Here is a 27,231-nt window from a genome sequence, read left to right on the forward strand (position 1 = left end):
TACAGTACCTACAATAAAAAAAAAATGGCTGTGATAGGATGTCATAGATGTGTCTTAATGGAGGAAATCCTTTTTACTAGGTTTTGTAGGTCACCAACAGTTTTTAGTAAATCGACTCAAGGGTTGTTCTGAAAGCGTGCTTTCTCTCTTTCTCCCTCAACCTAACGTTTGGCAGCCATCCCATACTTGAAACTCCGTCCTTCCCTACAATAGGCACATCTCAGAATAAATCATATTACCCACTGTTGCAGAATCCTACGGGTCAGCAGGACCTCCGTTCAGACTGGCATCCCTGCGCCTCTCTTAGCCTATCCTCTTCCCGGACCCCTCCATTCGTCGACCCCAGAGATGCCCTAACGGAATGAGATTTCAGACTTCAGAACATAAACTCATTTAGAAAAATTGACAGTCTTATGGAAGTCAGCAAGTCACCAGTGAAAATATTAGGGTGTAAAATATTTATGCAGAGCTCAGTTTGTTCGTCTGACCTGAGCCGCAAGCTTTAATTTTGTTTATTTCACAGTCTGTATTGGGCCTTGTTGAATTGCATTGGGTCTATTTTCAGTATGAAAACATGAAGCGGTAAAAACTTGCTTACTTCATATTTGCATGATTTATCTAATCTCTGCAAGTGCCATTTTTCCCTGTTATATCTGTCTGAATTTGAATATTTTTGAACATTTGTCTGGTGTGAAATTATGTGTGTGCATGTGTGCTCGTAATCTGTTTCGACTCATGACTTGACATAAGACGATGAGACACGACAAGGCTCATTAATACTGGTGATTTATTACTAATTTTCTGCTTGGTGTGCAGTTAATATACCGACCCACCAGCTTAAAGGCACTCTTCCCAAATGCAATTTACACGCTTCGGTTGCTGCTTTGCTTATTTGTTTAGAGTTGATTTTAGAAATAATTAATATGACGACCTTGTTTTCAGTGTCAGTGACACCACGTTTGAGGGACAATATTGATAAAATCACATTTTGCACACTTGCACTTTTGCATGTTTGACTGTAAGTGAAATCAATTACATTATGAGTTAGTATACTCTCCAGTTTTCACTTTTATATACAAATTGTAAGGCTTAAACACCCGCTAAAGCCAATAATTGACGTAACCAGTTGTATGAAATCATTTTTGATATATGTATGCCAGTCGAAAGATCAACACCGCACACCCAAACACACGTTTGCTACAGTGAGGGAACGAGAGAAAGAGACAGATATTTTTATGGGGACACAGGGGACACTCGTCATTATTCCCCGACTTCAAAGTGGCTTTACCCCCTCCCTTCCCCACCATGCTGAAACTCATGACGGAACTGTTTCTCAGCAAAGACTCCTCCGGCCCAGAGCGCACTCCACACAGGGACGTCTGAAGCGCAGGTAAGAGATGCCTAAATTATTTTCGCTTGTTCTTCATTTGTTTGTTCTTAGCTGTGTTTGTCAATCCAACTGAGCATCTAACTGTTAAGCGTTATGTTTATATTGTGTGTGATACCTCATTCATTTACCGATAGGAAATAGTTTTGAATTTTGCCGAGAGCTGACGTTCCACCAGCGTACCTAGAAGTAGAAGAGTTTCAAGTCGACAACGCGATAGCATTTAAAGACTACTATATTCTGGTCTAAAACAGCGTGGGAAGACACTGATGTGATGACGCGGATTTATAGATAGATAGCTCTATGGACAGATAAGCAGCAGTGAATGGCTGCGTTTGGAGCTATTTAGATAAATTACCGATTTCAATTAGTTAAATCGCGTGCAGTAATTCCACAGGGTGCATGCCACTGCACGCCCCGAGAGTGCATCTCAGCGGAACTAGTTTGGTTCTGACATACTTTTGTCTAATAACCTTTATTAGAGAGATTCTTCCTTGATACACCATTGTCATGAAACGGTCTCCACTTCATGCATGCAAAGAACAGAATTATCTCATGCAACCATATGAAGTTACAATAAATGAAAACAAGCTTTTGGTATAGGCTAGTAGTAGAAGTTGTTAGACTTTCTGTGTAGGATAGGACAATGTTTTTAATAAATGTAATGCATAAATATCTAAGAATGCAGCCGTAAACCCAGTTTCCAAGAGACAGGGAAGCAGTTCATAAAGCAGAATTATAGGTTTTGGCTGTTGGCTACAGCGAGAAGTCGATTGAATAGAGAATCGAAACTAATGAACGTGCTATTACAAAGGACAATGATTGTGCTGATCAGTAGAAAAGTGTCTATTTTATCAAGGATGTTTAATTATATTTGATTGATTGATTGATTGCTACAAACAAAACATTGAAGTACACTGTCGTTTGTGCATGTCTGCGTATTGCGTGCGTGGGTGCAGTTGATGGAGATATGCGAGCGTGCGAGCGATTTCACTCGCTCGCGTTTGTCTGTTGAAGCTCGGATCACAGAGTCTATAGTCTCAATCTTCGCTCCGAGGATTACACCGCGTAGCCTACTCGTTTTCATTCAATGGTGCCCTGAACAGGAAAATCGCACAACCCCGATCCGTAGCAATTGCAAATTGATAGAGCCTTGTTCTTCTAAATCCTTCAGAAAACATCATGGGAAAAGTAATCCAGCCTTATTTCTAATCAGATTACCGTCCATCCTGGGTCTAATTTCAGACGGATCTTGAAACCAACTCGCATTCTGGTGGCGATCGCTGTCCCAGGTGCTGAATTCCCCGCCTCCCTCGGTCTCAATTGTAACCCTCAGCTCAGCGAGCTCAGACTATTAACAACGCTTTAACGGGGAAAGACAGAGCGAGCTGGACTGACGTGAATGTCAAGTAACAGCACGCTGGTGAACAAGACGATTGTTCTATTAAATGGGATTTCACATTCCGCGGCTGTTTGAAGAATGGAGACAATTCCCCTGCCTGCCGTACCACTGTTTATTCTGAGCTGTTTCAGCGTTGCTCAAGTCGTAGCCGGTAAGTTCGCATCCGTGTTCTCGCAAATAGGTTTCTTGGCTTGTGCAAGACGGTCTTGGAGGTTTCTTACGCACGGTTGTTATCCAGAAATGCAAATGCACATGTATCGATTCAAATGATTTTCTCACCGAGCGATCGCTGGTAGGCTACGAGAATAAAATACATTTTTGTCAAAAAGGAATTAATTTAGTGATATTGCGATTCATTTTTTTGTGCAAATATCTGTGGCAAAAAGAAAGCGAACATTCAACAGAGGTTTCCTTTAGCATTAGGCCGATATCGTTTACAACCGTAGAGAGACTTTGTAAATTGAGAGTGGGCTTAGCTGTTCAGGTGTGTGCTTCATTTGTGTACAGTTACGAAGGATCTGAAATCATTCAAGTGATAGTGTAAGAACAAAGAAATTTTTTTTCCATGTGCTTGCAGATCTCCGCGACAATGCGGTTCTCGCATTCCCTGTAAAAGTTTCACTTAATGTGATCAAACACATTCTCCTACGCCATCAAATTACAAATACATATAATTAAATGTCCGTGATAACAACATAACATAGAAACATAACACACTGTATTCATTATTCATCTGTTTTCATTTTGCTTAATAGCAGATCAGGATCAGTTGTCCAAGGGTAAAAGGCACCATAATTAATGTCAGGGACTGTGTCTTCCATGTCACTGTAGCAGTAACTAATCAAATATTTCTTAAACCTGTTTCATTCTTTCAAACCTGTTTCACCCTCAGTTTCATTTTCACTCAGAGAGTTTGGCCAAGATGCCAAGTCACGTTCTTTGAAATATGAATTAAGGCATTCTTAAACCACTGTCCAGAAGTGAAGTGCAGTATCTCACTCTGACTTGACCCAGAGCAGTCATGACTCCTAAGGGCAGAGTGGGTATTTCTCTTATGGTATTTCTGTGGAGGATACAAACCTGCAGTTGGAGAAGAAGAAATTATTGAGAAATGATCCACCAATATTGGCCAGTAGAGTCAAGTCAATAGCGCAGTTCATACACAGAGGTCATTCAATGTGCTTTACATAAACAAAAGCAAACAGTATAGCTAATACAAGCATACAAGGGCAATAGTCAAAGAAGAGTTTAAAAAGTAAAGCATAAAAAGACATTGAAAGAAAATTGAAAGACATAAAAAACAACATAAAATGATTACTCAGTGATAGTGATAAGCACCCAGTGAACAGCAGCACTCTATGGAGATCTATATTCACTGACCTGTTTGGCCAAAGTGCTCAATGCCCTGACATTACAACCAATTCTCCAATCAAACTGAATAGATTTAAATATCACTTTTCAAAATACTTGGACTGATATAGAACTGGAGCCGGCAGTGGGTTGTATCAAGAAAGCAAATCTATAAGAAGTCTGTGGACAAACATGTGTGCAAGATTATTTATACTGTCTGCGGAGCTGAAAAACAACTGACTCCTCAATAGAGGCCCCCTCAGCCACTTGGCAACAACATGCAAAAACATTCTTACATGAACACCACGGCTGTGCAATTTCACCAACAACAATCACGATTCTTTGATACAACACCATGTTCATGAGACAATCTCCACTTCATGAGTGCAAAGAATTATCTCATGTGACCATATGGAGTCATAATAAATGAAAACAAGCTTTTGGTATAGGCTAGTAAGAAGTTGTTAGACTTTCTGTGTAGGATAGGACAATGTTTTCAATAAATGTAATGGACAAATATCTAAGTAAAGGAATGTGGGGGGGGGGGGGGGGGGGGGCTGCAGGAAGTTTTCTATTTCCCTTGGCCCCACGGCAGCATTTGTGCACAACTCACCAGAGATGCTCGGCTTCATTTGAAATTCAGTGCTATTAGACTATTTCCCCACATCACCCGAGGAAACAGAACATTAATCATTTCTATGTATCTTTGAGCATATATTTATAATGGCATATTACATGCAGCGCCGTGTACTATTTTCTGTACAGATAATACTAACGGCTATTGCATTATGACAGTGCCGAGTAAGAAAGGCAATACTGTAGAAACCACCAGATATCACCATCATAAATATGATCAGAATTGACATGATCACGCGCAGTAGCATGTTATGTCAGAACAGAATGTATCACCACCCTTTCCCACCCTTATTATGTACTAACACAGTCTTCTATTATTTTTCAACATTGCTCTCAAAATTATTCATAGACTGGCAGTGTTGGTTGCAGTGTGAAAAGTTGATGGATTGCATTCTGAATGTGTGCTCAGTGCTGGTCAATAATGAACTGAAAAGCATTGTGGAGGAACATTGCATGACTAATAATGCTCTATTGACGAGGGCCTATGACAGCAAATCACTGTCATCAGACAATACATATTATGACTAAGTGGATCCAAGATGTCATGTGGAGAACACAGTGTATTGTATTGTCTCCATGTTTGTATGAGACTTACGGTGCCGACGACAGTTGGAGTCATGGTTTAAGGCGCACAGAAATCTGTGGAGCATCCACGGGTAAAGGGCTTGGAGAGCTTGGACCAAGACTGGGCTGCACAGATCGATTCCTCCTGGACAGGGATTGACTTTGGTTCAAAAAGTTCCCGTCTGAATGGTCAGTGTTTGTGTGTATTTGTGTATGTGTGTGTGTGCGTCTGTGTTTATGTCTGAGCACACAGAGGTATACATGGCACAATGTGCTTGTTTTGTGTGTGTGTGTGTGTGTGTGTGTGTGTGTGTGTTCTTGTTCGCATGTGTGTATCCGCATGTAGGCAGTCAAAGAAAACACAGCTCCAGCTCTAATGTAGCCCACGGGGACAGCAGCTAAAGGATGCCAGCATGCACTCATCAGTACACAGCCAGAGCCCTGCTCCCCTCACACACAGGAGTGTGAAGAATTTCTGTGTGTCTGTGATTGTGTCTGTGTGTGCGTGCGTGCGTGTGTGTGTGTGTGTAAGTGAGTGTGTGTGTGTGTGCGTGCGTGCGTGCGTGTGTGTGTGCGTGTGTGTGTGTGTGTGTGTGTGTGTGTGTAAGTGAGTGTGAGTGTGTGTGTGCGTGTGTGTAAACAGACTTGCAGTGGAATGACAAATGTCAGAGAGTGCCAGGCGGCACAAACACACAGAGCCGCTCACCGCCACGGGGGCCTCTGAGCCTCGACTATTTCACTGGGGCCGAGAGGAAACAAAAGAGGGACTCGAGGAAGAGTGTACCAGCAGGAAAGAAAGAGAGAGGAGGGTGGGATAGAGTGAGAGAGAGGGGGGAAACAAGAAGAGTAAGATGTCGAGAGCAAGGGAAGAGAAGACAGAATGGCAGAAATATACGAGACAGATGGAAATGGTTGCGTGGCTCAAAGGAAGAACTAAAGGAATGGACAAGGCACGTAGAAGAGCAGAGAAAGAATGATGTATGTAAGGCGGAGGGCTAAAACGAAAGGATGGATATGTCGCTCAGATGAATGGATGAAGGAGTGGATGGGTAGGCAGAAGAGTGGAGAGAGAAACGGACGCTAGTGGGGAGAAGGGGTTGAAGAGGACGAGCAGAAGGGCTTATGCGATTTCAGAGAATCTGTGGACACGGACTGGGGACACGCCACTGCCCTGTGCTGTCTGCCCTCGTCACAGAGATAAGACGGTTCTGCTTCACACTAATGCACTATCCTCTCCACCGTGTTCATGTGCTGTGAGCACTGCGCCGTACAGTATGTTGGAGTTATAGATTTGAGAGCTTCAAAACAAATCACATTTAACCCAACAGTGGCTTGTGTGAGCTTAAAACGCATCCACCCTCTTTTGCCTGAGCACACAGAAGGAGGGAGAGTGTGAGCATTAATTATATAAGCTAATGAATAATGAATTAAAGCATTAGCTTGGTTAGCTCCACTCAAGGTGGCGCATCCTCTCTCCCTCTACAAGCCTGTCAGGCGCTATGTGTTCGCCCAGTCACAAGAGAGACTCAGCGTGTGTGGGAGGAGGCAGCACGTGTCTGTGTGTGTACATGTGTGAGAGTGTGTGTATTTATGTGTGTGTGTGTATGTGTATGTGTGTGAGAGAGAGAGAGAAAGAGTATGTGTGTGTATAAGCCTGAAGGGAGACTGAATGACAGTGCTAGTGTGTGCTGCAGACATAAAGGATAAAATGAGTGTGTGTGTGTGTGTGTGTGTCAGGGGGGGGGGGGGGGTGACAGAGAGATAGTAAAACAGAGGGAGGGGGGTCTTTCACACTTCTGTATTCCAGATGGTCTGAGCAGGTGTGGTCTGTTACTGTTTCTGAGACAGATTTGTCTGGGGATTTACCTGTAGCTCCACACATCTCTTCTCCTGCAGTCTCTCTCTCTCTCTTTTTCTTCTCCTCTTTTTGCATCAGCCCCACATGTGCTGTCTGCCTCTTCATGGCATCAGAGTCCTCTAAAAGCCCAGTAAACAATTCATTAATAGTTGATCACACTGTACCGTGTGTGGATAAGGAAGAATTTATGTTTCCACTATTGTGCCCTTGGTGCCAACATTTCTCAGGATTTTGGCTTTGGCTTGGTGGCACTTGCTGTAAGTAAGAAAATACAAAGGAGAGAAGAGTGTGAGAAAAGGGAGAGAGAGAGAGTGATAGAGAGAGAAAGAGAAAGAAAGAGAGAAATTGGCGTCTCCTTTGGGCACCAGAGGCGATGTGAAACGTAGCTGTTACGCTCGCCAGGAAATAGCATTCAGCCTCGTCACACTCCAGTGAGCTCTCCCCTCATTCTCTCTTTCTCTCACTCACACACACACTCTCTCTCTCTCACACACACGCTGCTTTCGTCTCCGAGGCAGTGAAGCACCAGCCAGCTGGTGGCTCTATGCCTGTCACGGCATGATGGCTGTGTGACCACAATGAGAAAAGGGGAGCACTGAGAGATACAGTAGTACGAGAGAGTGAACAAAAAGCACCAAAATGAACGAGCATCTGGCCCTTGACCATCCAGCACACAACAGACCATTTGGGTTCATTCAACACAGTTGAAAAAGAAGTGTACTAAAAAAAAAAGGACATTAGAGCTGCTGATGCGGAACAAGAAAAGAACCTGACCCTGTTCTTCTCCTTGTCTCCATGTTCTTCACCGTCAGTCGAATAGAAGTACGATCGTAAGGTTTTAGGTTTATACTGTTACCTTTGTATGACAGCCATTTGCCATCACCTTCACCTTTACAATGAGCCACCCAACATGTCTGATGAAGACAGGAAAGGTTTCCGTGTCCCGTGTTCTGCCCTGAGTCGTGCGGCAGCTCTGAACAAGACAGAGGAGGTGTGCGGCACATCCCCATCCTGTCTCCTCTCCTGATGCTCCCTGTCCCCCACCTTGTCCCCCTCATCCTCTTTGGGAATGCAATGTTACACAGCATCGATTTTCCTACGCTGCCTGCTGACATTTAATTACACTGAGGAGAGCTCTGTTGTGTGCACATATTTGTGTGTGTGTGTGCCTGAGTGTGTGTGTGTGTGCATGTGTGTGTTCGCTGGTGTGTTCAGCCTCTGGTGGTTGGTGGTTAGACTAATCTCAAGAGGGGTAAATATTTCATCCGTACACAGAAAGAGCCTGTTTATCGCAGCTCTTGTGCAGCTACACATGTGTCTTTGTGTGTGTGTGTGTGTGTGTGTGCGTGTGTGTGTGTAGGCACACATATGAGTCATTAAGGAGCATGTTGTACTGCATTATAGATTGTATGTTTTAACCTGTTTATATCTCTAGAAAGAAGTGTGTGAGTAGCAAATAAATACAAGTGTGTATCTGCAGAACGTAGAGTGTTTATCTAGATGGAAGACTTAGCTCCATTCTAACAGGGATTTGGGGGAAAGTAGGCCAGAGCATATCTTCTGTCAAATAATCAACAACAGTTTCCTAGTCTGAAAACCCATATGTGCATGTGCATATATGCAGAAAATACAAGACTCAGCGTAGACCAAGATTTAGCTGTCTTCGGACACGGATTTAAGGGAAAGTAGGCCAGGCAATTCCCCGTCAAACAATCAGGCACAGATCTCCTAATCAGTGTGCAGCTGTACACAACTCTTTGGTAAGGACTTTGGGTCCGCTGTGGACTTGTTACAGTGGCCATGATCACAGTGGCCAGAGGTGTGAAGTGGTGCCTGCAGAGAACAGAGGCGCTCTCTCTCTCCCTCTCTCTCTCTGAGCTGGCCGTTAGCCCACACGCGTGGGGAGAGAGAGCTGGTGCTGAGCGGCCCACTCTGAAGGACGCGGATCGGGACATGGCTTGCCTCGCCTCAGCTCCTGCCAGCAGAGGTCAGGGAGGCGGAGTGAGTCATCGGCGGAGAGCGCTGGAAATAGAACTCCTCCAATACTGATGGACAGGTGGGGGGGGGGGGGGGGTGCATCCCTGCTGGCGCTGGATCATTCAGCGTTAAGCTGTCCGATGAGGGAGCGAGGACTCACAGGAACGACACCGCACGATCAAGCACTCCCATCCACAGGTGTGGATTTAGGAGGTAGGGTGTGTCTCTCTCTCTCAATAAAAAAAGAAACGCTGAGAGAAGGTGAGTCACCACTAAGTGTGTGAGAGACAGTCCAACTGAGATGAGTCTCCCACAAGTCAGTATGAAACCCTCCTTCATCTCTATTCATAGTTCAAAGTCCCGGAGCACTGACATAGGCCGAGTTCTATGTGCTTTTATTTGTATACAGCACTGAAGTACATGAAGCCTTGTAATGCCACACAACAAGGTGTATCATCCCAGGTAATGTAATATACTCTGAAGCTATTAGGTAATTACAGGTCGGAGCAGTATGTGACAGGAGGCCCTTCTCTTTGTAAGACCCTACTTACAGCTCATGTCACGTCCACCTGCTCAACCAAACGGAGAGAGAGAGAGAGATGGATGGCTGATGAATTTTCCAGCCCAGGGTCTGTATTTCATGTTTACAAGACATGTGTCTTGGGAGGTATTACAGATTCAGAATCCCTCTTTGTGATTGCATACAATTGATTGGGATTTTATGATTTGCCAAACAAATTTGCATTGCTAATTAATATTTACCTGCATGAATTACTTTCCCGTCATGTCTTGAATTAGGTGAAAATGCGCTCAAATGTTAATATTTGCCCTCTTTGCGTGAATAGATTTTTAAATAAATCTTGGGAAATGTTTCCAGTTGCCCACATGCATGTATTATGAATTCTAAGTGTGGGAGAGAAGGGGGGGGGGCTTCTTTCATATCTGAACAACAGCTTAATAATTAAATAGCAGCTTTAGTTGCCAAATGGGACACATTATGTCTTCCTCATAATTCTTCTCTCTCTCTCTCTCAGTAACTTTAGTGCAAACACTCACACATTAGAAGTTCATTTTTATTCATGACGCAGTCTGGCCTTATATTCAGCATTATTTAAATTGAGCCACTTGTTCTATGTCTGTTATGCCATGTGGGTTGTGTGTTTTGTAGTGCAGCATGTAAGACATATGCTGTGACTTTGCAAGACTAACCTAAATGTTTGTTTGTTTGTTTGTGTGTGTGTGTGTTTGTGTGTGTGTGTGTGCATGTGTTTGACATGTGCAAATGGTTTGTCATGGGCACAGAGAATAACCATAAAATGCCACTCCCGTCACAACCGAGGAAAAGTCCTCTATTTCCCCTTAGCCATCCCGTCTAACTGTTCCCCCATTAGCACCTAGCAAGCATTGCTAATGAACTTGTGCTAATGAGTCCCTGGTGTCTCTCTGGAGGGCTGGCGAGAGCTGACAAAGTGTAAAATTAATCTTGCGTGTCCCTTTATGATCTCCTCATAATGCAGCCCTAGTGAGCATGCTTAGCTTAGCGTGGTGGCTTTACTGTCCTCTGGGGGCGCCACCAGTCCCCCTCCCCTCTGCACATAAGGATGTCAGGGACATATACCACCAGGCAGGGGTGGGTAGGGGTTAGCCAGTCAACTAGGAGATCCAGTTGAGGAGATAATGGAGAAGGGTCAGTAAGCAGAGGGACTGGAGGGCAAGATATGCTACAGAGACTCGGGACGTTGGACAAGAACTGCTAAGGCAGAGGTGACACATACTGTAGATGACATGTGGTAGGAGACTGGGACAGAGACACACAAAAAGGCTGAAAATAGAGATACTTTTTAAAAAGATATATATAAAAAAAGAAACTTTGAACACTGGAAGATGAATTATTCTAAGACGTGGGATATAGGGCGGGCGAGGACGGACACAGGACATGGGGACAGGGACACAGATTGTGGCAACGGGATGAGAGCTTTGGGCCAAAATGCTTGGGCAGCGGTCAGCATGCCGCAGTGCCTCAAGCTGCGCCAGCTGTACTTTCTCATGGATCTGCTCCATATGAGTCACTCCACTCTATACGCTGGGCTGCCAGACCAGGAGGGAACGTGGTATTCCCCTGAGTCAAGGGGCGGATTAAGATTCATTCTAAAATTCAGATTAAGTGGATTAACATTGATGTTGAGCAGTGTTGGTTTACAGTGTCATGTACTGACTAGGTGAGTATGCGGCTAGAATACGTTTTTTTAATTCTGTGAATATAAATAAAGAGTTTAAGTGAGTATGAAGTGAGATGAAGGGAGCCAGGTAGTTCTGGATGGATTTTTAACATGATATGACACTGGGCGCACAGGTGAACACCTGTTCTAATGGTAATGTGTCCTCTGAGAAGTTCTGTCTGCACACTATACACACTCACGCACGCACGCACGCACGCACGCACGCACACACGCACGCACACACACACACACACACACACACACACACACTGAAGTGTGGACACCTGTGTTTCTTTATCAGCTCTGGCACCCCGGTGACAGTTTGTTTTCACAGCAGTGCTGCACCTTGGCATAGTGCTAATAACATCTCTCCTCATTAGACAGCACAGTGTGTGTGTGTGTGTGTGTGTGTGCATGTGTGTGACTCATTGACAAGGACTGTTGCAAAGTCAAACTATCCTTTATGTCTCCAAACTGACCAGTGTGTCTAAATGCAGACATCTGTCTTGGGGTTTGGGCATGTGTGCATGTGTGTGTGTGTGCGTGTGCGTGTGCGTGTGCGTGTGTGTTCTGTGAATGGAGGCACATCTGTCCATGCTTTCATTAGCTAGGACACTGGGAGTCTGCAGTTCTCTGAGATCTACTGTGACATCAGGTCAGCTTCACTGTCACATCCTGAGCCCCTCTACAGAGGACGTATGTGTGTGTGTGTGTGTGTGTGTATTCCATGAATAGAGACACATCTGTCTGTGCTTTCATTAGCTGTGACACTGGGAGTTTGCAGTTCTCTGAGATCTATTGTGGCAGAAGGTCAGCTTCACTGTCACACCCTCTCTACAGAGGACGTGTGTGAGCGTGTCTGTTTGCATGACGTCTGTCACCTAGGACACGTTATAGACTTACTGTGAGGACTTAATGTGGAGTATATTATGCAATGCTGCAGTGCGCAATGTTGTGTGAAGGACAACAATGCCATTACAAATCAGGCACTTTTATTGGTGACAAAGATTGGTGTATATTGATGTTTGTACTAAAGATGAAAGTATACATTAAATAAGTAAGCATTTTATTTATATTTCACGTTTTTCATGCAAAAAGTGCAACACAAAACGCTCCAAGCCGGTAATCATTACTTACTGTTGAATAGATTTGGACTAGTTTTCACCTTTATACATTATATTTCAAGCAGAATTATTACATGACAATATTACCAGCCCTAAAGAGTTTTTTTTACCTGTAAATAATGTTTCCAAAACCATTCTGATGGCACATAACCTCTTGGCGAACAGCGCTTCTGCTGCACTCAGAGCAGATTGCGTTCTCTTGTAATGTAGGTTTAGTAACCCCACTAGACTTTTACAGAAAATAAGCAACGGGCACACACACACACACACGCACACACATAAACACACAAAACACACACAAACAGGCACGCACACACGCACGAGTAGGAGATGGAGACAAATTGACAAGCGTGATTTATTTTTGCAGAGAGAATGCGCAGGACTGAGCGGCAGTCATATTTTGTACCACTACGCGGTACATCTAGTTTGCTTTGATAGCCTAATGGTTATTGTTATCATTGTAGGCTACGTGAATTTGGACAAAAGCGTCTACTGAGAACCATAAACATATCTCTTGAAGCTTAGGGAGCTCTCAATGCGTAGATGTTTAATGTTTAAAGAAAATGTAGCCTATCTCTGTTGGCGGGATCCAATTGTATTTTCCTACTCAGTTGATTAATTGACCTGTTGCTGTAATCAAGGGTTTCATTAACCTTTGCTGACCCATGAGCTGTGAGGAGAGGAGAGTGTGGAGGTATGAGGAGGAGGAGGTGGGAGATGGAAATGGCTGTGTGAACATTCGTGGCTGCTGCTGCTTTTTAAACACCCACAGGAGGAGGGGAAATAAGATGGCTATCTGGAAGGCTCACTAAAACCTCATTTAGCCTCCAGTAGCATTTATCAAACTGACAGGGCCCAGTAAAAACACATGGGAAGCACATACTGTAGCATCTACAGCAGTCTATGCACAGCACTGTGTGTGGTAAACACAGAGAGGGCAAATGTATACTTCATACTCAAGTAGAAGTAGACGACAGAGAGGCCTACTTGTGCTAAAAAAGACTCAGCTCCTTTACTCAAGTGAAAATATGGGATCTGAAATGTACTCAAAGTATAAAAGTAAGAAGTATTTTAGCCTTTTTAAAGGGCTTTTTACAGGCTGTTTCTAGGCAAAAACCCACTGCAATGCTGGCCTCATGTCACACTAATAGAGGCACGACTTCACATTCTGATGAATTCAATTAATCAATTCAGCCAAGATCAGTTTAAGTGTAAATCTAGCTCTTTAGTTAGTCTAAATTTGTTGCACTGGGATTTTCACCTGAAATAACATTCTTAGCCTACCTGTAATCATTCATCCACACTTTTCTTTCATTTACCCTGCATTCTCTTTTTTCTTTTTCTCTTATGTGCCATTGATATATTTATGTCGCCCACACTGGTGCTCTCCAGTTAAACATTGTTTAGACATACAACAGTAATTTCTCAGCATTGCTACACATCGGAGCCAATTTAAGAGCATGCAGTGAACCATGCCCAACATCAGCTTATATCTGTAGATAAGGGTGCATAGGCGACTTGCCCAAACATTCTTGTTCTTGTAGTATGCCATTATGATAGAGTGTGTGACAATTGTAAAAAAGTGAAAGATAAGTGATAGACCATTTGTCTCCATCTCTTACTCCATCCCCTACTTTTGCAACTCTTGTGTATGTAAATGGGTGTGCATGTGTGTGTTTGATTTTGTGTATCATGTACTTCTCTGTGTGTGTGTTCACTAGTGAGTGTGTGGGTGTGTGTGTGTGTGTGGGGGGGGGGGGGGGTAATGGTGTGTGTGTGTATCGGTTTATGTGTGTGTTTGTGCATGCCTGCGTGAGTGCTTGTGTGTGTGTGTTTATCTGTGTGTGCCTGCGTGCATACATGTGTGTGTCTTTATATGTGTGTGTGTACGATGTGTGTGTGTGTGTATGCGTGCATGTGTGTAAGTGTGTGAGTGCATATCTGTGTGTGTGTGTTTGTGTGTGTGTGTGTGTGTGTGTGTGTGTGTATGTGTGTTTATGTGTGTGTTTGCTTTGCTTTGCACGTGTTCATGTGTGTGTTTGTGTTGAGTTTTCTCAACATCCCCTACCTGCAAGCCAACGGTTCAGGTAGTTATTTAGCAAAAGCTGCATTTTTCAGCTTTCGGAGGGTGGTCCCTGGGGACCAAACGCTTATTTTCCTATAAAGTCTAGTGGGGCCACCAAGTTTCATGTGCCCGGTGTTTTGGTGACCCGAGAATCACTGACCAAAAATTCAGAATGTGGACGAAAAAAGAAAAAAAAAACGTTGAAAACTCCATATATGACCTCTACGCTAGAGGCAGTCATACTTATCGATAAGTGTTTGATAATTCCCTCAAAAAAGAAGAAAGTACATAGATTTCTGTTCAAATGTAGGAGAGTGAACGTGAAAAAAATGCCAGAAAATAAATACTCCAGTAAAGTAGGCTACTGATACCTGAAAATGCTCCTCAAGTATGTACTTTGTCTCCTCCCACCTCAGGGAAAACATATCTGTGTTGAGTCTACAGATTTCTCCATACCACACACATTTCTCACACACCACCATCTAAATCTGTCTTAGTGAGTAGGCTAATCTATTTTTCAACACAGCAACTATGCATTCGTCACAATCAACCAGTCACTGTATATACAGAATTTGAAACATTATATTTGTCCTCACAATCCAAGGTAATCTGCAGTCCACTCTGCACCCTCATCCTAAAAGTGTATGTTATCTTTCCGTGAGTATACAACATAACATCCACATAAAATCTATTCATCTGCCATCCATCCATTTGTTATCAAAAGTAATTACAACATGCCTCGCACTCAGCAATTCATTGAAAAGTTTGAATGCTGACTAAACTGGCCAACTCTTCACTGATTTATCCAAGAGGTCCTTATAGATCATTCCACAGAGAGCCACTATCTCTCCATTAATCTCCCCATCCTCTGCTCTCCTTCCCTGAGGATCTATCCATCCTCAGTGTTTGGGTATCGTGTATCATGATGTCCAGGAAGTGCTTATCGCTCCAGGTTGTGCAGGCAGAGATAGAACTCTAAATGAGAAGCCAGAGAGTCAGACAGATGGAGCTCTTTTTTTCCGCATAGTTTCTATGTTGCATTTTACCGGAATAAATTATAGGAAAATGTCGATTTGTACAAGGCTTTGCAATGTCAGCATGTTGTCCTTAAATAAATAATGCTACAAATGGTAGCCATTATCGTTAAAAGGAGTGCTAAGGCTTTGAAGGCATTCAAAGTCTTTCGAAACACTTCCAGCCTGGCCGATATCAATGTTATATGAAGTCTTTCAGTCTGTTACAGGATTATCTTCAGCTTTATGAGGCTTTATCAGATGTACATGCATGGAAAAGGGAATGTCGCTACAGGGCCCCTAACACAAATGATCAAAAGCCCATACTCCAAAAAGAAGAAATGATCAGGGACACCAAGCAGAGAGATACACATGTACATGCTAAAAACAGACCTGCGTTGAGATCTGCTTGCTCTAGGATGTCTAATGTTTTGGTATATGAGAAAGAGTAAGAGAGCGAGAGAGAGAGAGAGAGAAAGAGTGAGTGTGTGTGTGCATGCGCGTGTGTATGTGTGTGTGTGTGAGAGAGAGAGAGAGAGAGAGAGAGAGAGAAAGAGTGAGTGTGTGTGTGCATGTGCGTGTGTGTGTGTGTGTGTGTGTGAGAGAGAGAGAGAGAGAGAGAGAGAAAGAGTGAGTGTGTGTGTGCATGCGCGTGTGTATGTGTGTGTGTGAGAGAGAGAGAGAGAGAGAGACCCTTACTGCTGAGCAGTGAGAGAGAGAAAGAGTGAGTGTGTGTGTGTGCATGCGCGTGTGTATGTGTGTGTGTGTGAGAGAGAGAAAGAGAGAGAGAGAGAGAGAGAGAGAGAGAGACCCTTACTGCTGAGCAGTGAGAGAGAGAGAAAGAGTGAGTGTGTGTGTGCATGCGCGTGTGTATGTGTGTGTGAGAGAGAGAGAGAGAGATAGAGAGAGAGATAGACCCTTACTGCTGAGCAGTGAGAGAGAGAGAAAGTTCTAAGTAACTCTCAGATCGGGTTCATGCCAAAACACAGAACAACTGACCACATATATACATTACAGACATTATTTGAAAAATATGTACAGAACACCAACAGAGGAAAACTTTTTGGATGCTTTGTAGACTTCAAGAAGGCCTTCGATTCAGTCTGGCATGATGGACTCTTACTTAAACTGATAGAAAATGGGATAGGGGGGAGAATCTATGACCTTATAAAAGATATATACAAAAACAACAGATGTTGTGTCAAAATCGATGATAAAAGAACGTCATACTTTAAACAAGCCAAAGGTGTTCGGCAAGGTTGTAGTCTTAGTCCTATACTCTTCAATTTATACATCAATGATCTAACATCAGACATAGCTAAATCCAAACTATCAGGAGTCACAATTGGGGGTAGAGACATTAAATGTCTCCTGTTTGCGGATGACCTCCTACTTCTGTCCCCAACTGAGGAGAGGCTAAAAGAGAGTCTGTCAATCCTGGAAAATTACTCTGAAATTTGGAACCTCCCCATAAATAAAGAAAAAACTAAAATAATGATATTTCAAAAAAAGACACGTTCAACAGACAATAAATATAATTTCACCCTTGGTGAAAGCAGACTTTCCCGAGTGACAAACTATAACTATTTGGGCCTAAATATTTCCTCCACGGGCAATTTTAATCTGGCTATTAAAGACCTGGTTGACAAAGCACGGAGAACATATTATTGCATAAGAAAATCTCTATACCAATACAACACCCCTATCAAATTGTGGCAAAAGATTTTTGGTTCGGTTATCAAGCCCATTATCTTATATGGCAGTGAAATTTGGGGCATAAAACATCAAGATAATTATGAGCTATGGGACAAAAGCCCAGCAGAAACACTACACCTGGAATTCTGTAAGAACATCTTGGGGTTACACAGGAATGCAACAAATATTGCATGCAGAGCAGAACTTGGAAGATATCCACTATTAGTTGATATTCAAAAAAGAGCATGCAAATTTGATCACCATGTACTGTCCTCAAAACCAGAGGAATATAATCACAGTGCCCTTCTACAGAGGAGAACCCACCCAGAGAGAGATCCTTTTGATTATCTATCAAAACACAATTTGAATTTGAATACACCTGACATGTCTCAGGCAAAGTTAAAAAATATCGAAAAATTAACAAAAGAAGAATATTACAAATATTGGCTAAACAAAATTGAACAATCCAACAAATTGAAATGTTTCCAAAAAATCAAAACCAATTATGAATTTGCATCTTATCTAAAAGAAATTACCGAGTACAAACAAAGAAAATTACTAACATCCTATAGATTAAGTGAACACTCTCTGGCCTTAGAAATGGGAAGACACAGGCAAACCTGGCTTCCTAGGGAAGAAAGGTTGTGTTTGCAGTGCAGTGAGGGAGTAGTAGAAGATGAAAAACACTTCCTCACTGAATGCAGTAAATTCAACACAGTCAGGAACCAATATTTCTTTCAATTCAGCCAAATTATACCTCAGTTTGAACTATTAGAAAATGAAGAAAAGCTCCCATACCTGTTGGGAGAGCATACAAGTTGTGTAAAACTCGCTGCGCAGTACCTGTTAACATGTCATAAATCGAGGAAGTGAGTGACCCATATTGTGACATGCTTTGCTTTATATCAATAACCAATACCCATGATAGCACATTGATAAATATACAGTATATAGTAATACTGTATCATTATACATTTCATTTATTATTTTCTCTTTTTAATTATTATCATTTTGTTATTATTATTATTTTATTTGTATTTTTTAAACAGATATTGTATCTGTGTTGTTTTGTTATATGTTTGCTTTGGCAACACTGCTTCATTGAGTAATGCCAATAAAGCTCCATTGAAATTGAAATTGAAATTGAAAGAGTGAGTGTGTGTGTGTGCATGCGCGTGTGTATGTGTGTGTGAGAGAGAGAGAGAGAGAAAGAGAGAGACCCTTACTGCTGAGCAGTGAGAGAGAGAGAAAGAGTGAGTGTGTGTGTGCATGCGCGTGTGTATGTGTGTGTGTGTGAGAGAGAGAGACCCTTACTGCTGAGCAGTGAGAGAGAGAGAGAGAGAAGAGAGACCCTTACTGCTGAGCAGTGAGAGAGAGAGAGAGAGAGAGAGCGAGACCCTTACTGCTGAGCAGTGAGAGAGAGAGAGAGAGAAGAGAGACCCTTACTGCTGAGCAGTGAGAGAGAGAGAGAGAGAGAGAGCGAGACCCTTACTGCTGAGCAGTGAGAGAGAGAGAGAAAGAGAGAGAGACCCTTACTGCTGAGCAGTGAGATCCCAGTGCCACTGCTGGTTCCACTTCCACTGTGGCCTCTACCTGTCCATCAGGCTGCATATGGCGTGCACACACACACACACACACACACACACACACTGCAACACTCACTAACACACACCTCTTGTTTGTGTTTGTTGTGCGTCATCAGACAGTTTGACGGCTCCTGTCAATGTGACGATCAGAGAGCTGAAGGCCAACTCCGGCGTGGTCACATGGGACATCCCAGAGGGGGACCCTGTCATTGGATTTGCCATCACCCAGCAGGTAAGAGAGATGAGAGGATGCCACACAACAGGAGAGAGAGAGAGAGAGAGAGCGAGAGAGAGAGGGACAATGCAAGAGATAGATAAAGAGTCAAGAGAAGAAAGGACAACAGAAAAAAAAGGGAAGTCAAGCAGGAGTAAAAACCTCCAACCTACAGAGTCAGAGGAACAGGAGATAGAAGAAGGGAGTGTGATTGTGTTTATGTGTGTGTGTGTGTGTGTGTGTGTGTGTGTGGTGTGTGTGTGTGTTTGTGCGTGCGCGTGTTAAAACGTGTGGTGGGAGATTAATTAGCTGCTGTCAGCGCACGTTAGCCTGCCGTCGCTTCTGTCTCCCCTGTCGCCACGGCAATTGTTTCCCAAGACGTTGTAGGGGGGGGCGGATGAGTGGCGCCCCCATCGGAGTACCCATCAGTGTGGCGAGTCTGGCGACTGCTGTGTGATGACAGCTGTTTAAAGCGGAAGTGGGACATTACTCCAGGCGCCGCACGGTTGGGGGAAAGCCTGACAGCGAAAATCTGTGTGCCCTCATCTACTCTACTCTCTGAGTCTGTCAGCAAGATATACAGTCTCCCACCACCCTGCAGTCCACACACTGGCTGAGCACCAAAATGCATGCACATCCACAAATATCATTACACAGCAGTACACATAATATATGCATGCAACAAATTTGGTGGTGAAAACTCCCAGAAACCACATACATACAACTTACAATAGATGCATAATAACACTCAGTGAAAAAATAATCTCATAAATGCAACATTGTTTTTGAACCTTTTAAATGGATTGTTCTAGCAGTTGTCTGCTTTGGTATGTAAATTGAAGTATAATAGTGAGTGTGTTCCATAGTGTGAAATGAGTGAGTGTTTGTATGCTCCAAACGTGTGACCTCGAGCTCTCTCTGTGACCTCTCCTGGTGCAGAAGAAGGATGTGCGCATGCTACGCTTCATCCAGGAAGTGAACACGACCACCCGTAGCTGTGCATTATGGGATTTAGAGGAGGAGACCGACTACATAGTGCATGTGCAGTCCATTGGTACAAACGGGCCCAGTCCTCTCAGCCAGCCATTACTGTTCCGCACACCCGCAGAAGCTGAGACTCCTACAAGTAAAGGTACACACACACACACACACACACACACACACACACATGCGCGCACACGCACACACACACACACACACACACACACATGCGTGCACACACACTCAAACACACGTCCAGTACACACACACACACACACACACACTAGGGTAAGACTAGACACTTAAGACAATCCAAAGAAATGCATATAGGGTGTTTTTGGTATGAGTGTTTTTTACAATTCACATATTGACATACAAATAGATTTACTAATACAAATAGAAGCAGGCATAATTGGAGCAGTTGATAAGAATAACATCCTGGTGAATGGATTTGAAACATATCCAAAACCTGTGGTGTTTGTTCCATTTTGAGAGCAAGGTAATAGTCATTTCACACACGTCACCTCACTCTGCCTTGAGTATGGCCAACGAGGACACTCACATAAAGCATTTATAGCAGAGAGGTGAGAGTGACTCACGCACTCGTGCGCTCAAGGTCTGTCCCTGTCAAGTATAACACAGAGCCTGCACTCATTACAGAACCAACAAAGCACACATACAAGATGAGCGCGTATCCCGCTGAACATGTTGTGACTCCTGTGAATTGTCTTTGTTTAAAGTAGTGTGGTATCCTTTACTGTCAATCACTGTTGTCCATAATGTGTTGATACTGTTAGGAATCAGCTCGAAAAATGGCCTCCAGTGAGAATGTTCCAGTCCCTGAACAAGCTTGATCCACTCGACTCGTTCCATCAGTAGGAAATTATGTAAAAGTGTAATGCTAGCATTACTGCCAATTGGCATGACATGACCACACAGACATGACATTATTCATTATGTGTTGTAAAGTTCTATGTTTTTTCTGTGAACTGTTCACATTATTTACAAGAGCCACAAATGAATGCCCTGAAACCAAATAACAGCATGATCTGTGTTGTAATAACAATTTTTGCCAAAGCACAATTATCTGTTGCTCTGGCTGCTGTCTATGCCTGGTTTAGGGTGGGTGTCATGACAACTCAAGAACTCTTGTCAGTTCCTCTCTTCTTCCTGTCTACCTTTGTGTTGTTGCCGTTCCTCCTCTAAACAAGTTTTCTGTGAGATCAAAGAAAAGGAGAGGCAGATGGGATGGGAAGAGCGAGGGGAAGAATCATCAGACGGAGCCAACAGATAAAAGAGAAAGATGTGGAAATGATGAGGAAATGAAGGGTCTGAGAGCAAGGCATGACACACATACAGTACATGAGCACACACACACATACACACACACACACACATACACACACGTACACACATACACACATACACACACACACACACACACACACGCACACACACACACACGTGCAGACTCACACACAAGGGGCTTAGTACAATGATGCTGACAGCAGCTCCTGGATCTTGTCAAATGTGTAAAAGAAATGCCTGTGAGATGCACACAAGAATGTGCATGCAGGCAAACACAAAGGCAAGCAAGCCAAGAAACACACACAGACACACACACACACACACACACACAGAGAGAGAGACAGGCACACGCACACACACACACACACACACACACACACACACACACACACAGAGGGAGAGATACACACACACACACATTCAAAGTTAACAAAGTAGAGAAATAAAGGAAACAACAGTCAAAATGTACAAGAAGATCAAAAGTTTTGAAATCTACCATAGATGAGGTTTCAGCCTCTTTGGGTTAGGCAGTTGAAATCTTCTGATAAAGATACTTTGTCCCTGATGAGAAATTATGCACAGCTGCAAGTTGCCTACCCATAAACAGAGAATTTTAGATCCAATTAATGACAGCAAGAGTAATGTGAGCCAATGTGTATTTGACTATAGAGTCATTTTACTGTAGAAAATACAATTTGTTAATCTAATGCTGGCCACCCTCGGCTTCATTAAATTGCACAATTCTACCTTACACGCCACAACAGCCCACTAACACTTCAATAATTGAACTGTGCAGTAGTCCGTGAAACCCATGCATACATTCATGGAGGCTGCCGCACAGTTTTGGCTTTGAGGATATTAATGATAGTCATGGACTTTCATTGAACACTCCCAGTTCAATCGATTCAACCCTGGGCCACTGACTCCCTCCCCGACGCCCCAGTCTCTCCCTGCAAACCCCTGGTGGACAGAATCCTGTCCAGTGGCAGCTCTGGCTCCGCATTTCAGCATTCACAGCACACACTCTCCCCTCTCCGACAGCAAGCACACACGGGCTAATTGGGGTGTTTGCCGTTTCCCCCTGTAAAAAAGCACTGACAACCCCCGAGTCGGATTAATTGTGGAAGCCGCACACGCCGTCGTGTTCCCTGGCCTCCAATTCACACGGAATCTTGAAAAAAGCAGACATCAGAACGCGCCGCACTGATTGAAGTGAAGGGGCTACAACACAGGGGAGCGGGAGGAGGAATTGAGAAATCAGTCTCCCAAATGGAGAGAGTCAAAGGCTGATGATCTCATTTTATAATCAGAGTTCAGCAAGTTCACAGGCCTCCATTTTCATTTGTGGCTACAGCTATGTGTAGTGATGTATATTTCACTTGTACTTCCACAGACGAGGTTACCATGGAGGAGGTGGGACAAGCCAATCAGCTGAGGGCAGGGGAGATCATCATCATCGTAGTTGTACTCATTATGTGGGCAGGTAAGGGATGGTTCCAAAGTTTGCCTACTGCTGATTGTATGAATAACTTAACAGTGCATTGTTTCCACTGCAGGGGACATACAGGAATTCATTAAACTTATTAAATGTTGGTTTAAGGGGTTCTGAAGTTTTTGAAGTTTTTCAAAGTATTTCAAAGGACAGTCCTTTTTGATCTACTTTCTTTATACATTAATGCAGCCCCCACCCACAGCCACAGAGTACTAAATATTGACGAAATACAGACATTTTTATGCTGCATCTACCTTCTCTTACCATCATTTCTCCTTTTCCCCCCACTGCTTTCAGGTGTGATCGCTCTCTTTTGCCGTCAGTATGATATAATCAAAGACAACGAGCCCAACAACAACAAAGACAAAGCCAAGACCTCCTCCGAGTGTAGTACCCCTGAACACCCCTCAGGGGGGCTGTTGCGCAGTAAGGTATAACCCTGCTCCCCTTCTACTACACTCCAAGGCCCCCCGATGACACTGGGCAGGTGAATTGTCCCGATGATCGACTCCACTTAGCCTCACGCAAACGCCCTGCTCCTGCTTCCCAATGGCTCATGCAAAACACCCCCCACCTCATGACATCACCAGATCCATGAGGCCATTCCTCCTTTATTGTATGCAAATGACCTTGGGGGAATCATCCAGTCAATGAAGAACATAGGCATCCTATTATATATATATATATATATATATAGTACAATACACCTCATGAGATAAAGTCATTGGCTTGATTTCGGCCTTTACAACCCTCTACCAGATGTGTACACACATTTCTTTAAAAAAACATGAATTGGCAACATAATTAAAACTCTTTCAAGCCAAACCCAGTGATAGGGTGATTGTTTAAGTTCCATTGTCTCCAATACAGTATCAGTTGATTCAGATCAGTTGTACAGCAAATACTGAAGTTTCTTCATTAATGTTTTCAATGTAAATGCAAAAAACCCATTGAATTCCCATGAGTCATGTCCTCTGTGGTTCTCTGTCTCATACTGTCTATCTTTGACATTCACCCATCCTTTTCACTCTGTCTTGTCTTCCACCATTCCTGCTGCTAAACTCACACATTTCACAGTAAAGTAATCAGTGTGCTGTTGACACGACCCCCATGTCCCTTCTCTCGTTCATGAATATCTTTGCTGTTCCTTCCTTTCCCAGTTCCCCAACAACAACTGCAACAACAACAAGAGGACGCCATCTGTGCACATCATCGAGGTGTGACGGTCCCCATCTCCTAACCGAAGGACTTCAAAGGAGTCTCCCGAACTTGGATCGTATGGCTCTCCTCCCTACACAGACCTTGCTCCTGATGTGCCAGGCACTCTGGGAGCTGGCTCTGCCCTCGCTCCTGTCAGCTGTGTCTGGGGTTTGAATGTGAGCCAAGGACAGCTCCTCAGGGACTGGCCACCATGGGCCAGCGGCAAGCAGAGGGGGACACAATGGTGGGTGGGGCAGACGCCCAGGGACCCTCTCTCTCTCTCTCGGCTGCAGAAGCGAGGAGATAAGGCCCCCCATCTTCTGATGAACATGTCCACAGAGCTGGAGATTAGTTGGGGCGACAGAGACGCTTTTCTTTCTCGGCTCCTTATCGATGTGCACCCAGCCCCTTCTTGAGCCGTGGGTGAGGAGAGAAGACGGCGGCCAGATGGCCTCTAGGTCCTTTTCTTCTCCACTCCGGCCTCTTCTCTCCTCCACGCCCTGGGTCTTTGGTTCTTCTGTAAAGATTTCTTACCGCTGTGCATCTTAACCGTTTCAGTGCAGGTTTATCTCTCACACCGCACATTTGCAAAACTGAGCATGTTTCAACTACACTTCATCTTCCGAAACACAAAGCCGCAAACCAGCATTTTTCAAACTCGACAGCAACTCCCGAACATGTTTGCATCTCTGGTTGCCTCCTGCTCCGATTTCTGTCCTCAGCAATTTGCCATTTATTCATTTCCCTGTTGTTTACGACACAGCACTGGCAGTGTATTTTAATTTAGAGGCCCCTTAGCCCCCATGTATCATCACTGTTTTGAGGTTGATAAATTGATAGAGAGAGGAGGGGATAAAGTCAGATCTGTAGAGAAAATCGGCCAAGCATCTGGACCAGGGCCAGGCATGCTGGAGCATCTGCACCAGTCTCAGTGATTGGTAGGACTTCAGGGAGGCATCTGTGGCTGATCGCTCTCCTTTCCTCTCTCCCGCCTGCCTCGCAGGATAGACGACTATTCCCTAAAGAACGCAGGGCTAAATTTGGAACGGTTGATAGTTACCTGCTGAGGACCCAGGCTGGATCAAAGCATGCCTCGGTGAAAACTCTCATGGTCGCTCTTTCTCTGACTGATGGGGTGTTATGATCTTTGGTTTGTATTCATAACAACCTTTGAACATTAATTATATCAAACTGTTGAACTCAACAGGTAATGAGCGGCTTTTTATTCAGGATGAAATTACATTAGTCATAATTTATACACCTTTGATGTACATTACTTTAATCATAGAAACATTATACTGGATTGATATTTGTGTGTCATGTTTAATGAAAACATTTTTTTTTTTGTCTTTGATTAATACTTTTGAAGTTTGTGGGTATTTGGAAAGCCTCTTTCTCTTTGACTTCAAAAGAGACACTTCACACATATAGAGGACACATTTCCAAATGTTTCAGACATCTATTTCAGATATATCAGTTAACGTTTGCCAGGAAGAAACATTTAAAGGCAACTTCAGCGTGCCACCACAGCATGAACAAAGAATGTATAATAAATATTAAGATGTTATTTGATGATGAAAAACTTGTTTTTAGAAACACTGCTATCATTGAATCAAACAAATATCTTTTGTCTTTTGGATCTAAAAGGGAAACTGACCCTGTCTCCTTGAAAGGGCTCAAAAAAATCTCACGTTAGCAATAATTATCAGGGCAGTATAGAGTGTAGTCAAAGTCGCAAAATGTAAACCACTTGAAAAGTTTGATGGTAAAATGGGGGTGCAAATCATTGCCCCCCACAATTTGGTTGTGTTAGTAGTTTGAGGTTTTTAAACAATAATATATTCCAATGGAGGTTTATTGTGAGCATTTTAAACAGCTCTTGGTTGTTCCTAAATGGCTTCCAACAAGGAAGGGCTTCTGTCAAGCAAAAGAAAAAAAAGAAAACCCTTTTGAAAAAAAAAAAACAAGTGAAGAATGGTGTATGTTAAAACATCATTCAGGACTGAGCTTGGTCTACACCAACCTGTGGACGGTTCAAGGAGTAAGTACAGACAGGATGAACCCTGAGAATTCTATCCACAGAGTCCCATTTGTTTTTTTATAAATGCAAATGCAGATATTGTGTTGCCTGCTGATAAGTCATTTACTAGAGCTGGTCCTGATTCTGTGATTTGATCTTGAACTGATGTGCTGGAATTTCTTGTGTTTTAATGGGGGGGGTGTTTTAAGTTGGCTCAGCCAACAGGGCAGGATTATTAATGGACATTGGAGTGGATCTCATGTATGTCACCACTGACCTCCTGTATGTCCTAATTTCTTCTTTAGCACAAAGAATAGACTGAAGGCGGGGAAAGGTCACAGAGTTTAGGAACTGTTTTGAAAGGAAATAGTGAAAGGCATAATGTTGGGTTTTAATGCAGCGCATTTACAGTACAAGGCTTACAGACAGTGGTTACTGTTGTGTTTTCCTTTTAGTAGAGAAGAGTGCTGACGTATCGTATGTACTGTAGGTAATATGACTGTTTATAAAGCAAACTGTCTGCCCATGAGTATTGTATGTATAACATCCATTTGATTATCCGCTTATGATCATATATGTATCAATCTGATGCAATTTATAAAGCTTGCTCCTTATTAGAAAATAAAGACAAATGTCAAATAACTTCTGGCAGTGATTACCTGTTCTCTGTTCCCTCTAGCTACGAACAAAGAAGCACTCCACTAACAACAACATCAACAACACATTGCATTTATATTGTGCTTTTCAGGGCACCAAAAGTGTTTCACAGTGAAGGGGGGAACCTCACTAACCACTACCAATGTGTAGCACCCACCTGGGTGATGCACGGCAGCCATTATGCACCAGTATTCTCATCACACACCAACTTGAGGTGTAGAGCCTGTAGGCCTGGCAAACAGACACTCTAGTAGCACTACAACCACAATGAAGTTAATATGAATTGTGAGATATTGGGAAAGATATTTAACCACATTTCCACATACCCAGAGTATTCCTTTATCACCCACCTTTCATCAAGGACCTAAATAGCAGTTACTGTATCTCTAGAATTCTCCAGAATTCAGATAACATGATATGACAAAATGATCATAAAGTGATTACATGAGCTTAAGTACTCAATTACTGTTCATATTCTCAGGT

At 43.3% G+C, this 27,231-nt stretch overlaps 1 protein-coding gene across 2 annotated transcripts; it reads left to right on the forward strand.

Moving 5' to 3' along the window:
- Window positions 1–2,456: 2,456 nt before the first annotated feature.
- On the forward strand, window positions 2,457–26,733 carry fndc5a (fibronectin type III domain containing 5a). Of its 2 annotated transcripts, none has more exons than XM_042073408.1 (6): window positions 2,457–2,940; window positions 18,993–19,108; window positions 20,030–20,222; window positions 22,773–22,862; window positions 23,169–23,302; window positions 24,032–26,733. In XM_042073408.1, the coding sequence occupies exons 1-6, from the start codon at window positions 2,868–2,870 to the stop codon at window positions 24,092–24,094; spliced, it is 669 nt and encodes a 222-aa protein (XP_041929342.1). In that variant the 5' UTR covers window positions 2,457–2,867; the 3' UTR covers window positions 24,095–26,733. The 2 variants fall into 2 exon arrangements, 1 of the variants encoding a protein (XP_041929342.1); XR_006025562.1 differs by having other exon boundaries at window positions 2,458–2,940; window positions 23,169–23,358; window positions 24,032–24,117.
- The last annotated feature ends 498 nt before the right edge of the window (window positions 26,734–27,231 follow it).

The sequence above is a fragment of the Alosa sapidissima genome, chromosome 19 (genome assembly GCF_018492685.1).
Source record: "Alosa sapidissima isolate fAloSap1 chromosome 19, fAloSap1.pri, whole genome shotgun sequence".
In the NCBI taxonomy this organism is placed as follows: Eukaryota; Metazoa; Chordata; class Actinopteri; order Clupeiformes; family Clupeidae; genus Alosa; species Alosa sapidissima.